At 42.9% G+C, this 12,390-nt stretch overlaps 1 protein-coding gene across 1 annotated transcript; it reads left to right on the forward strand.

The window, feature by feature from the left end:
* The first annotated feature begins 351 nt into the window (after window positions 1-351).
* On the forward strand, window positions 352-11,479 carry LOC140573604 (uncharacterized). Its single transcript, XM_072693042.1, has 13 exons — window positions 352-415; window positions 3,358-3,417; window positions 3,751-3,798; window positions 6,203-6,253; window positions 6,347-6,400; window positions 7,082-7,162; window positions 7,843-7,989; window positions 9,145-9,177; window positions 9,290-9,349; window positions 9,453-9,521; window positions 10,040-10,072; window positions 11,243-11,287; window positions 11,400-11,479. Exons 1-13 carry the CDS (start codon window positions 352-354, stop codon window positions 11,465-11,467), a joined length of 813 nt encoding a protein of 270 aa, XP_072549143.1. The 3' UTR covers window positions 11,468-11,479.
* The last annotated feature ends 911 nt before the right edge of the window (window positions 11,480-12,390 follow it).

Genomic DNA, 12,390 nt, shown 5'->3' on the forward strand with positions numbered 1-12,390 from the left:
AGAATTATGAGAAATCAGAATAGGGAAAATATTCATAGAAATGCTTGTATCTGGTACCTGCTGTCTTGGTCTGTAGGTTACGCCCCAGCACCACTGGGTCCCAATGGACAGGGAGGTAAATTGCAGCCTTTTGGTCTTTCTGCACTGTTATAATATCACAATATCTCCTGTAGTTGAAGTTAAACCCATATTGTGGTCTCTATTAGGGTACGGCTCTGGAGCTGGAGTGGTTAATGGAAAGGCAGCTAAAGCTAATGGTAAACCAGCATGTGTGTGCTCATTATTGTCATTTTTTTGTGAAAATGAAAGTGAAAGTGCTGCTTAAGTGATGCATTGTGCAGTTAACTAAAGATGTGTGCCGTAGGCTACGGCCCAGGAGCGGGAGTGCCTAATGGAGCTGGAGTTATAAGCAACGGTAAAGCACCACAGCCTTGTCAATTGAGCCTTGTGTTTCTGCCGAGTGGTCAGTTTTGAGTGATCAATACTGTAGCGTGTATTGACAGCAGTAGAGCCTGCAGCGATGCTAGTCTACCGTTGTTATATCTTTGCATCCTGCAGTGAAGAAGCAAGTAATATTGGATAGACCGGTCTAGATCGATTGCAGTGTTAAGGAAATTGATCAGTTGATCTTGCAGTGGTCAGTCACGAGTGCTGTGCTTTGTAGGTTATGGACCAGGGCCAGCAGGAGTAAATGGACAAGGTGGTAAAGGTAAAGATGTCTCTTGAAATGTGCATGTGTATGAGAAAGCAGAACCTTGTAGAGCCACAGTCCTGAAGAGCCCATGCACTGCATATGTTATAGTTTCCCTTCTCTAACAAGCCTTAAGCCCAGATTTAGAGTATCTACCACACCACATCCTGTCAGTTCTTGTGGGTTGCCTAGATCAGAAAACTGATCATTCAGTGCACCATTTAGATTTGGCTTGGCTTCATATGACAAACACATACAGGCACATTGACGTAACATTGACGCCCCCCTTCTGAGGAGCCACACCCATTTTCAAAAGGCAGCCATGGGTCAAAATTGGGGGCTCACAACAGGTGAGGGTGAGAAAGCTAGCAAGAGAAATAGGGAGCTAGAGAGGTGATGTAAGTTTGTAGATGTGGTGTGGGAGAGCAAAGTAGAGATGTGAACTCAAGGTGAAGTAAATGGTAATTTAGCTAGTGAACACAGGGACAAATGAGATGAAACTTAAAAGTCTTAGAAGAACTTGTGTAGCCAGAGAGAGGAGGAACGGAAAGGGGCAGGGAGTTGGATATAAGAAATTGGAGGTGGGCGGGGTGAACAGTGGTTAATTATCATTTAAAAGGAACAGCCATTGTGAATGGAGCTGTGTAGAAACAGCGATAACCGGTGCTGTGATGGCTCGGAGGTACTTTTACTGGTACTTTGGTACTTCTACCTACACTGGAGTACTTCATTATCGGACGTAGCAGTGCAATACGTTCTCTATACCCCCTGTTACAGCAAGGGAAACACAACAGTATGGAAAACATGGGGTTTCCAGGACTGTATTTTGGAGCTCATGTGTTGAACTCTTTAGGGTATCGGTTATTTGAGAAGTCTATCATACTATGAAGAACTTCAGATACGCAGGGCGATGTAATGTGTAGCACATAACCTCAGATAAAGTGTGGTTTGTGTTGGTGGTGTTGTAATGTTGACCTGACCATTGATTCATATGGCACAGGAGGACCCCTGTCCCGCAGAAAGGGCACCAAACTGTCCAAGACTGGTAAACCTCTATTAAGTGTGTCACAGGCCGATCGGTCAAATGCATGCCCACCACAGGGTGGTATTTTTAACTTCCTAAATCGGACTGTGCTGGTCAGCGTTTCTCTGACGACACAGTGAAGGATTTAGGTCTGTAAAAATCCACTCTTCACTCAGGACCCACTGCTGCTGCATTATGGCTTGGACACACACTCCTCCGTGCACCTTCCCTGATTAAGACATGCGAAACACACCTGCTTTTCTCCTCCCCGTTTCTGCCTTTTCTCCCTGTTGTAAGTTGGAGTGCTGCTGAACACGATTCCGTCTGCGCTTGAAGCCTTTTAGTTCACCCCCTCCTCCCTGGATCACTGCCCCATCTTTCTGGCTATTGTCACAGTATCTTTGGTTTGTCATGTATGAGATTTTTTGCCCCACAGGCTCTTCTGCCCCACAGGCTCTTCTGCCCCACAGGCTCTTCTACCCCACAGGCTCTTCTACCATGCTGTTTAATGATGTGTATAATATCTGGGTAAAGTTCAGTTAATAAAGCCACAGAGTACGATCTGGACAATAGTATATGTCATAGGTTATGTGTAGGGTAGTTAAGGTTAGGGTGGGTGTAGGGTAGGTTATGTGTAGGGTAGTTAAGGTTATGGTAGGTTTAGGGTAGGTTATGTGTAGGGTGGTTAAGATTAGGGTGGGTGTAGGGTAGGTTATGTGTAGGGTAGTTAAGGTTAGGGTGGGTGTAGGGTAGGTTATGTGTAGGGTAGTTAAGGTTAGGGTGGGTGTAGGGTAGGTTATGTGTAGGGTTGTTAAGGTTAGGGTGGGTGTAGGGTAGTTAGGGTTAGGGTGGGTGTAGGGTAGTTAAGGTTAGGGGTGGGTGTATGGTAGGTTATGTGTAGGGTTGTTAGGGTTAGGGTGGGTGTAGGGTAGTTAAGGTTAGGGTGGGTGTAGGGTAGGTTATGTGTAGGGTGGTTAAGGTTAGGGTGGGTGTAGGGTAGGTTATGTGTAGGGTAGTTAAGGTTAGGGTGGGTGTAAGGTAGGTTATGTGTAGGGTGGTTAAGGATAGGGTGGGTGTAAGGTGGTTAAGGTTAGGGTGGTTAAGGATAGGGTAGGTTATGTGTAGGGTAGTTAGGGTTAGGGTGGGTGTAGGGTAGGTTATGTGTAGGGTAGGTAAGGTTATGGTGGGTGTAGGGTAGGTTATGTGTAGGGTAGTTAAGGTTAGGGTGGGTGTAGGGTAGGTTATGTGTAGGGTGGTTAAGGTTAGGGTGGGTGTAGGGTAGGTTATGTGTAGGATAGTTAAGGTTAGGGTGGGTGTAGGGTAGGTTATGTGTAGGGTGGTTAAGGTTAGGGTGGGTGTAGGGTAGGTTATGTGTAGGGTGGTTAAGGATAGGGTGGGTTTAGGGTGGTTAAGGTTAGGGTGGTTAAGGACAGGGTAGGTTATGTGTAGGGTAGTTAAGGTTAGGGTGGGTGTAGGGTAGTTAGGGTTAGGGTGGGTTATGTGCTGATTATTTGTATTATAAACTCCTTTGTGGTTTTATTAGCTAAACAATACCATGATGTTTGTGCTCCACAGTTTTCTGGCTGATGGGAGTAAAGGCAGGTCGGCTGTGTTGAAACGTGACTGTGCTTGTTTTTGATAGGATACAGTCTTGGTGCAGGAAGCTATCCTGGAGCAGGGCTAACTAATGGCTATGGAGCAGGTATGAAACTTCCAAGGTCATGATTTTACCTGATCACTGACTATGATGTTATTTGGGTTTATTCTAATGTTATATAGAGTTAATTACAGGTAGACACTCTCACTGACCACTGACTATGATGTTTATTTGGGTTTATTCTAATGTTATATAGAGTTAATTTCAGGTAGACACTCTCACTGACCACAGACTTTATGTCTATTTGGCTTTATTCTAATGTTATATAGAGTTAATTACAGGTAGACACTCACTGCTGAGAGAACAGAGTTCTGTAGTTCTACCATAATCTGTTGTGTTTGCTGGAGTGAGGAAAGGCTGGTTTGTCCTCTGTTTCAGGTCTTGGTCCAGGTGTTTATCCAGCTGGTAGAGTGGGCAAACAGACCGGTAGGGCTGTTTTCATTATATTTCTATTACATTTACATTTATGGCATTTAGCTAAAGCTTTTATCCAGAGCAACTTACAAGAGTGGGCCAATGTAGTGTTAGGAGTCTTGCCCAAGGACTCTTATTGGTGTAGCGCAGCATAGTCACCCAGACCGGGAATCGAAGTCTCCCACGTGGTGTGGTAGCTCACTGGCAGGTAGTGATGTTATCTGTTGCACCACACCAACCATTATATATCTTGTTATTTCTCCCCATCGCATTATGCCCATTTACATTTTTTGTCTCCAACACTGTGCTACACTATATTCTATAATCTCAAAATTGAAAAAATCTAAAATCTAAAAATAAATCTAAAACAGAATTTTCACACATGTACAGTTATACAGTTATATATTTGGGCACCCCGATACAGTTGCTTAATTCAATTCTTTAGTGTAAATAAGTCACGTCCTCTAAATTCTAAAGCATTGTTGAGGGAAATAGGTGCCGTTTCTACATTGCAATAAAAAGAAAATCTACATTATTAAAGATATGTTCATCCTTCCAAGAAAAACAACAACATCATTTTCCAACTCAGCTATACATTATTTCTGCTATAGACAAAACAAGTAAGTGCAATGGGGTGGTAAGTTAAATTCAGAGACACACACAAATCATATAATTTTTCTTTACATAAATAAAAAAAAAACAATAAATATATCTTATGTAAACAGAGGCACATATTTAATCCTATATAATAATAATAATAATAATAATAATAATAATAATAATACAAGCTTGATTAAAAACAATACATTTATTTAGTGATATTTTAGAGTCTCATGTTGGTCAGTATGGACATGTGGAACTAGCCAGGTACTAATTACATGATTTAAAAGTGTATACTATTCTTTAACTCTTACTGCCCTGTTTTAAAGTTTAAAAATACAGAAAATTTATTTATATTATATATTTATATTATATTTTAATCATTTTTAATAATTTTTATAAACGATTTTTGGAGCATGAAACCTTTTCTGGGTTTAATTATTGTAAATAATGTGCAAATGGAAAATTTCATTTTACTAATTGAATGTGTTTGGAGGCCCACAAATGTTTGTATTACACACACACACGCGCGGTTGAGGTTATATAGAATATTGAAGGCTACAAAGAAAAAATTTAATAAAATGTGTAAATTAAAAGTAAATCACTTTTACTTCTAAATCAGACTTTTTTTTTTTTTTTTACCAAATATTGAATAAATGAATATTAATGGAGAAAAATACTATACAATATTTTTGAATATGATAAGAAAATAAGATAAGATAATACTTTATTAGTCTCACAGTGGGGAAATTCTCAGTGTCACAGCAGAAAAGGGATAGCAAGACACTGCACTTCACTGCACTGCACTGCTGCAAAACACAGATAAATTACCAATATATACACAAAATAAATAATACAAGTAAAAAACAATAACAATGTAATGTAATAAACATGCACATGCACAAGATCTGCTGTTCGGCCCAGGCACATTTCTGCCGTTCCTTGCAGTTGAACATTAAGTTAAGATAAAATAAAAAATAACATAAAATTAAGAGTTAAGAAATAATATTGTCTCATATCATTTTACAAAAATGATACTTACTAATGGCTGTATATTTTAGAAAAACACTTTTTTGTGCCTAATACAAATAGCATATGTTTTTTTTTTGTTGTTAAGAAAGGCTGAATTACTGTTTATTAGTACTGGATTACTGAATTGAACTAAATAAATAAATAAATAAATAAATATGGATATATAAATATAATAAATATTGCACATTAATTATACTCATGCTTCTTCGAATCAATAGGAACTGAGCTCCAAAGCTCTGCTTAAGGCTAGATGTGCTGTGTGTGGTTTGTCAGCTTTTACTGATAATGTGACATTTCCGGGTGATTTAGTGGTTAACCGGCCTCATCAAAACAACCTTCTGGAAACAATGACTAATCTGACACCTCCGCTCACTTTTGAGCTCCCCTTCGCGTTCCTGAGACTGAAGTGTGAACCGTAGGAGTCACGTCACGCAGGCCTGACTTTAGACTTAATCTCCTGCTGAAGTGTGGCATTGTCTTCTACGCCGGGCTGAGAGGACCCTGCAGTCCTTCTTGCTGCCTCATGCTGGAACAGCTGAGGGCACAGTCTTCTGCTAATGCACTGCTAGCCGTTATCCGATATCAGAGTGCATGTGTTTGCATCGGTGTGCAAGAGGCCACTCACAAGCCCTGCTATCACTCTCTCCCCCCATCTCGGTTTTTAACCAGCCTAACCAGGGCACAGAGGGCGCACAGACACGGTTCTCATGCAACATCATGTCGTTCTGTTTACATTAAGCTTGAAACACAGTAACCCCCCCCCCCCTCCCCCAAATCTCCTCAGGCTACGGCAATGTGTATGGCATTAATGGATATGATGGTGGCTATGGAGCTGGTGAGTTTGACCACGCCTTTTTTTTATCACAGTCTCGCTGTACTAACACATCAGCATAATTATAATCCAGTGAGAATTATAATTATGTTACAGAGCTTGGCTATCCAGCAACGCTAGGCGATGCCGCTGGGCTGGGAAGCAAGGCTGGTAAGAGCTGAGTCTAAGTGAGCACTCATGTAGGCCTTGTGTAGGCCTCGTTGCATTGATGTGTGTGTGTGTGTGTGTGTGTAGATAATGACATCTGCTCAGTTACATCCTTAATGGGTTAGTTTCTATACCTTACTGCGGATTAGACCAGCCTGGCCACTGACCACACTGAAGTATCTTAGGCTACATTCACACAGCAGGTAAACGTGACCCAAATCTGACCTCTGACCTCTGTCATATGTGACACAGATGTGTTATCTAATGGCAGTGACAGCATTTTCAGATCTACCAGAAGACCCTGGAGACATGAGAGCGGTAAAGCCTAAGTCTAATCTCGTCCAATAACGAGACGGGAGCGATGTTAGCTAGTTAAAACTCAATCAGTGTAGGCCCCGTCTTGCAACATAAGGACCCCTGCAGATCCGGCTTACCCCCGGAAGGAGGGACATCATTGGCTGGAGAATGGTGAGAATAATCGGATTTGGGCCAGTTCACCTCCTGTGTGAATGTAGCCCTGCTGGTGTAGTGTGGTGTGCTTGCCTGGCTAGGGAATTGAACCCTGGTCATGCCATGTGAAGGGCAGTGTTATTACCCACTATGCTACACCATTAGCTACCTACTTATACCTATAGCACACGCATTTGCGAACTCTTTAGTAATGTAGGGCCCCCTGTACTTCAGGTCTGGGAGCTGGAGGCTTTGGAGCTCCAACACTGGGACTAAGCACTGGCCTTGGCACAGATGCCAAGTCTGCGAAGTATGGTAAGAGGGCAGGCGTGAATCTGTCAGGCCAGAAAGCTTGTTTTTTTCCATCAAATGCTGCTAATGATTGTTTTATATAGGCTATTGTGCAATTAATCGACCAATCAAACCATTAATCCTTCTGTCACATGGTCCCATCCCTGATGAGCCATAACATTAAAACCACAACATTGATGATCTGGTTCCAGTGGTTCTAGTCAGTTCTTGAAGGTGATGGAGGTGTTGAAGCAGGACAAATGGGCAAACGTAGGAATCTGAGACTGGGTCAGAACATCTCCCAAGCATCAGGCAGGTCTTGTGGGTTTTTTCAGGTAAGCTTTGGTACTAGTGGTCAGTGGTCAGTGGTCAGTGGGCACCCAAGGCTGATGCTCATGGAGGCCCCATATCACAACTTACAGGACTTATGGGATCTACTTACGTTAGTCCCAGGGCCAGATACCACAGGACACCTTCAGAGGTCTTGACCTGGAGTCTGATGCCTCAACAGGCCAGAGCTATTTTGATGGCACATAAGAGATCTTGCGCAGTATTAGTCAGTTGGTTTTAATGTTATAGCTGATCGGGGTACAGCATAGGACATTACAGGGCCTTCTCTGAAGTAGATTTTGGACCAATAGAAATGCTCTAAAGTGAACTCCCTGTCTACGCTCTCTAATACAGTAGCTGTTTCTTATCTGTAGGGGGCGTCGCTCCTGGTTCTGTGCTCGGTGCTGCTGGAGGCCAGCCTGTGGTGTCTGCAGGACTCGGCCCTCAAGGCAAAACAGGTGGCTATGGAGGCGCTCCTTACGTGGGACAGACGGCAGGCTTGGGACCTGATGCCACTCTGGGTAAATACACACCTGTGTGTGTGTGTGTGTGTGATGGAGCTATGCGTGCGGATCTGGTTGTAAGGTGTGTCTTTGTGTGCATGTGCAATTCAAATGTTGATGCAAATCCCCTGCGGCTCGAACCCATGACAATTTGCTTGTGGATTTGACTCAACGTGAACGGACTGCGACAGTGGAGCTTTGATGGAGAGAGCAGGGCGCACTAGTGGCTCTCATTTCTGATGGTAGAGCTCCACTCACCTGTGCGTTATCTTACACGTCCAGAAAGGTGTATTAATTAAGCAAATCAGAGAGGTCAATCGTAGACCCAATCAGTCCAATCAGTCCAATCAGTCCAGTGGCCAAAGACCTGTATTCCTGCCATAATGCTGATAATCTGAACCCTAGCCTGCAACAGGGACTACTTACCCCCTATACTGCACCAACCGGTAATATCAACAAATTGATTACCATAATAAAACCAGAAAACTACGCTGCTTAAGAGGTTCCCACTTTCATGCGGTTGCTAGGGTATTGCAGTGTGGTCACTACAGTGAAACTAGGGTGTTTTCTTTGCCTATAATTCAGGTGGTTGCTATGTGGTTGCTAGGTGGTTGTTAGGCATATGCTATTGTATCATAGGTGGTTGCAATAGTTTAACTGGTGGATGCTATGGTGTTGCCAAGTGGTTGCTATGGTACTGCATGTGGATGTTTGGGTGTTTGTGTTATTGTGGGTCCTGCTATTAATTCTAAAGGGTGGAAAATCTATTTAATACAAGTCTGAATCGCAAAATCAGGAGATGGATGGGTGTGGATGTCTTAAAAAATTGAGGGATGAATTATGAAGTAAATATTCTGCAAAAAATGTAAATGATAGTAAAGTCATGTGTAGATAAATCAATGGCACATATAGCTGTAGACGTATAGAAATGGCTGGGGTCCTTTGAGTACTGGACAGCAGTGGTCTCCAGCCCTGCTACTGGAGAGCTACCTTCCTGCAGGTTCTCCTCCAACCCACATCTCCAACCCCCCACAATTAACCGATCAGGAGCTTCTGCAAGCAGTTATTGGCTGGATCAGGTGGGATGGATAAGGGTTGGACATTAGCTGGACATTGGTTTAGAAGAATTGAACTGGCACCATGACTACAGCCCCTCTTTCTTTATTTTTTAAGGTGGTAATGGTGGAGTCCTGGAGCCTGTGACTGGTAAATCTGCTCAGCTACAGTATTGTACAGTTCATAATAAGACTCTGTGGATGAGGTTGTGAATTTTTCCGATCTTGGGCTGCTTTTAATTGGATGTCTCTTTCTGGACCAGGTGGGGGAATGGGTCAGTTTCCATACAATGGAGCAGGAGTCGTTCCTGCAGGACTGGAAGGTCAGTTACAGAGAATGAGTGCGGGAGGTTGAACCAGTAAATGTTACGGAATATTATGGGTGATGAAACCATCTGTTTCCGCACTGAATGTGTCTCTCCCCAGGTGACACTGGCTATGGATATGGACCTCAGCAGCTCAGCATGGGAACTGATGGAGGCAAATTAGCATACGGTAAGTCGATAACTGTGAATGATATATATATATATATTACCAAACCTTCTCCTGTATATAGAAACAAAGTACATTCATATGACTATATGTCCAAATGTTTGTGGACACCCCATCTAATGAATGGGTTCAGCTACTTTGCAACGTTGCACCCATTGCAAACACATACACAGCTTGTCTAGTAGAGAAGTACCGCCAATAGGGCCTATTGGCACCATGCCACCTAATGCCAGCTGTGGGCTAGAAGGGTGTAAAGCCCCCCCCCAGCATTTGAGGTGTGGAGCAGTGGAGCATGAAGGCTATATGGTGCTGCTCCATCCAATACATTTGGAGTTGGGGATGATGAGGTGGTTGCAGGGTGGTGATCGTCCAACATTCTGACCTCATTAACACTCTTGTTGCTGAATGCAATGAAATTCTCACAGCAATGCTTCTCCAATATCTAGTAGAAAGCCAATTACTGAATGAGTCACTCTGAGTGATGCTGTAAATGTAAGCTGTGTATTTTGATTGCTTTGCAGAGGATGGAGGAGCTTATGGAGCACAGCCAGCAGGTATAAACACACACACACACGTGCATGTGGACATAAATGTAGATTATTAGTGCATAGACCATCGTACACTCTTAGGACACTCAAAGTAAACTCTGACTGGTGGAATAGAAGAGCCAATTTTGGTTCTGTAAAGACGTGGATTGTAGAAATTGCTTCTTGGGAACAATTGGTGAGTTCTTGGTGAGGTCTAATGCGCTGCATCTACAGCCTGGGGGTTGTGAGTTCAAATCCCGAGCCATCAACGGCCAGAGTCAGAGAGAGCTGGGTAGTTGGGTAGGTGGCGCTCTCGCCCCTCTTCAGCCGCCTGCTGCGGTAGAGTGTGTCGGCTGTCTTCGATGGCTGGGGGGGTGGCTGGCTTTGCGTGTATTAGATATGCTACATATAGTGGGAGCATTGTGAGTGCTTGGGGGGAGTGGGTTAATTGGCAGTACCAGTTAGCAAACAAAATTGAGAAATGTTTAGTTTCTAGACTAATTGAACCTCCTGAACCTTGAATTTATTTTTCTATAATTAATTATTGTTACACACACACACACACACACACACTAGTGAACTAACGGCAGTGAGCACACACACACACACACAGGGCGGCGGGCAGCCAACTCCAGTTCACGGGGAGCACAGAGAGAGAGTGAAGGGCCTTGCTCTAGGGCCCATTAGTGGCAGCTTGCTGAGCACGGGTATCGAACCCACAGCCCAGAGCTCTAACCGCTGAGCCACCACTGCCCCATTACTGGAGTAATGTAGTTATGAGGGTGTCGAATCTATTTGTGTAACGCTTTTACAACTGGTGTTCTCACAATCAGTGATAAGTAAAAAGACAAGAAATCAACAACAATAGAAAACATGAAAAAGCTAAGACCCCCAGTGAGCAGCCAAAGACCACAGTGGCAAGGAAAAACTCCCTCAGAGCTGGAGGAGGAAACCTTAGGAGGAACCAAGGCTTACAAGGGGGGCCAGAACCATCCTCCTGTAGTCAGAATATTCATAATATAATAATCATGGTGTGGTATAGCAGTGATTATATTACTATTATATTATCAGGTACTTTGCACTCACATACGTCAATGGCGTAGTTTTTAAGGTGCGGAAAGCATTGTTTAGGTGTTCAGGTGGAATTTTTAAATCGATATGTTTTGAATATACTTATCGATAATCGTCCGTGTGCAGGCTACGGGGCAGCCCTGGGGGCCGGAGGTCAGGGTGCCTACGCAGGTGAGACTTCTACCTCCTCTTTGAGCCACCAGCTTGGCTTTCTGGCTGATTGAAGCTGTAGGGCTGAATAAGGACGTATGAATTTACTCTGCGAACGCGTTCTCTTTCACAGGAGGGAAGGACGGCAGCAAGTACGGCCTGGGCGGCTTCTACGGAAACGGAATTAAAGGTGTGAAATGAGGAGGATGTGGGGATGCTTTTGGTTTGCTTTGCTTCCTTTGTAAATGATGCAGCTCAGCAGTCGCTTGTTATATTCATTGTATTCAATAATGCTACAGTTATTATAACCCATACTAGGGATGCACCGATCCATCTTTTTCAGTTCTGATACTGATACGATACATGAACTTTGCGTATCGGCCAATTCCTGATACCGATCCGATACCATTGTTGAATTAATAAGCCATATACCTGACCGTCTGGGAGAGGCTTAAGGCATCAGGATTGACGTAATCAATACTTTACTAACGTTATAAAACAAACTATAACTAATGATCACAGATCTTTCTGTTTATTGGTCACCATAATTTATAACAGGGCTGGATCTCAGCACAGAGTAGTCTGGGCTCAGGACTTTTATTCTGGAATCTTTTGAATCAGACTAATTATCCGATACCTGATCCAGCTAATTTTATTAGTATCGGGACCGATATCCAATCCTAGTATCGGATTGGTGCATCCCTAATCCATACATCAAGTGTTATTTGAGGAGAGCTTTACAGATATTCTGGATATTTCATTTATTAGAAGATTTGTCCCAGTGTTATGGGCTTGTCTACAGTTCTGAGTATCATAATGGACCCTTAAATATGTATTTTTTTTATTGTCCTACAAATGTTGTGAAATAATCAGGATACCCCATGAAACTTTATGTCTTCTTTGACATATTTAAATATCTGAACGTTTGATCTTCATGTGATCAGCACTAAGAGATGGAGGTAATTTAACTAAACTCACACCTGAAGAAATGTCTTTAATCATCATTAATAAAGTGGAATTAATAGAAATGTAATTATTCTGTAAGGAAAAAGTTTGACCCCTCCCCTCTCACATTTATCACCCCTTCAAATGTGTAGAATCAGACTCAGGAGCAGCTGCAGATG

This window comes from Salminus brasiliensis, chromosome 12 (assembly GCF_030463535.1).
Source record: "Salminus brasiliensis chromosome 12, fSalBra1.hap2, whole genome shotgun sequence".
NCBI lineage: Eukaryota > Metazoa > Chordata > Actinopteri > Characiformes > Bryconidae > Salminus > Salminus brasiliensis.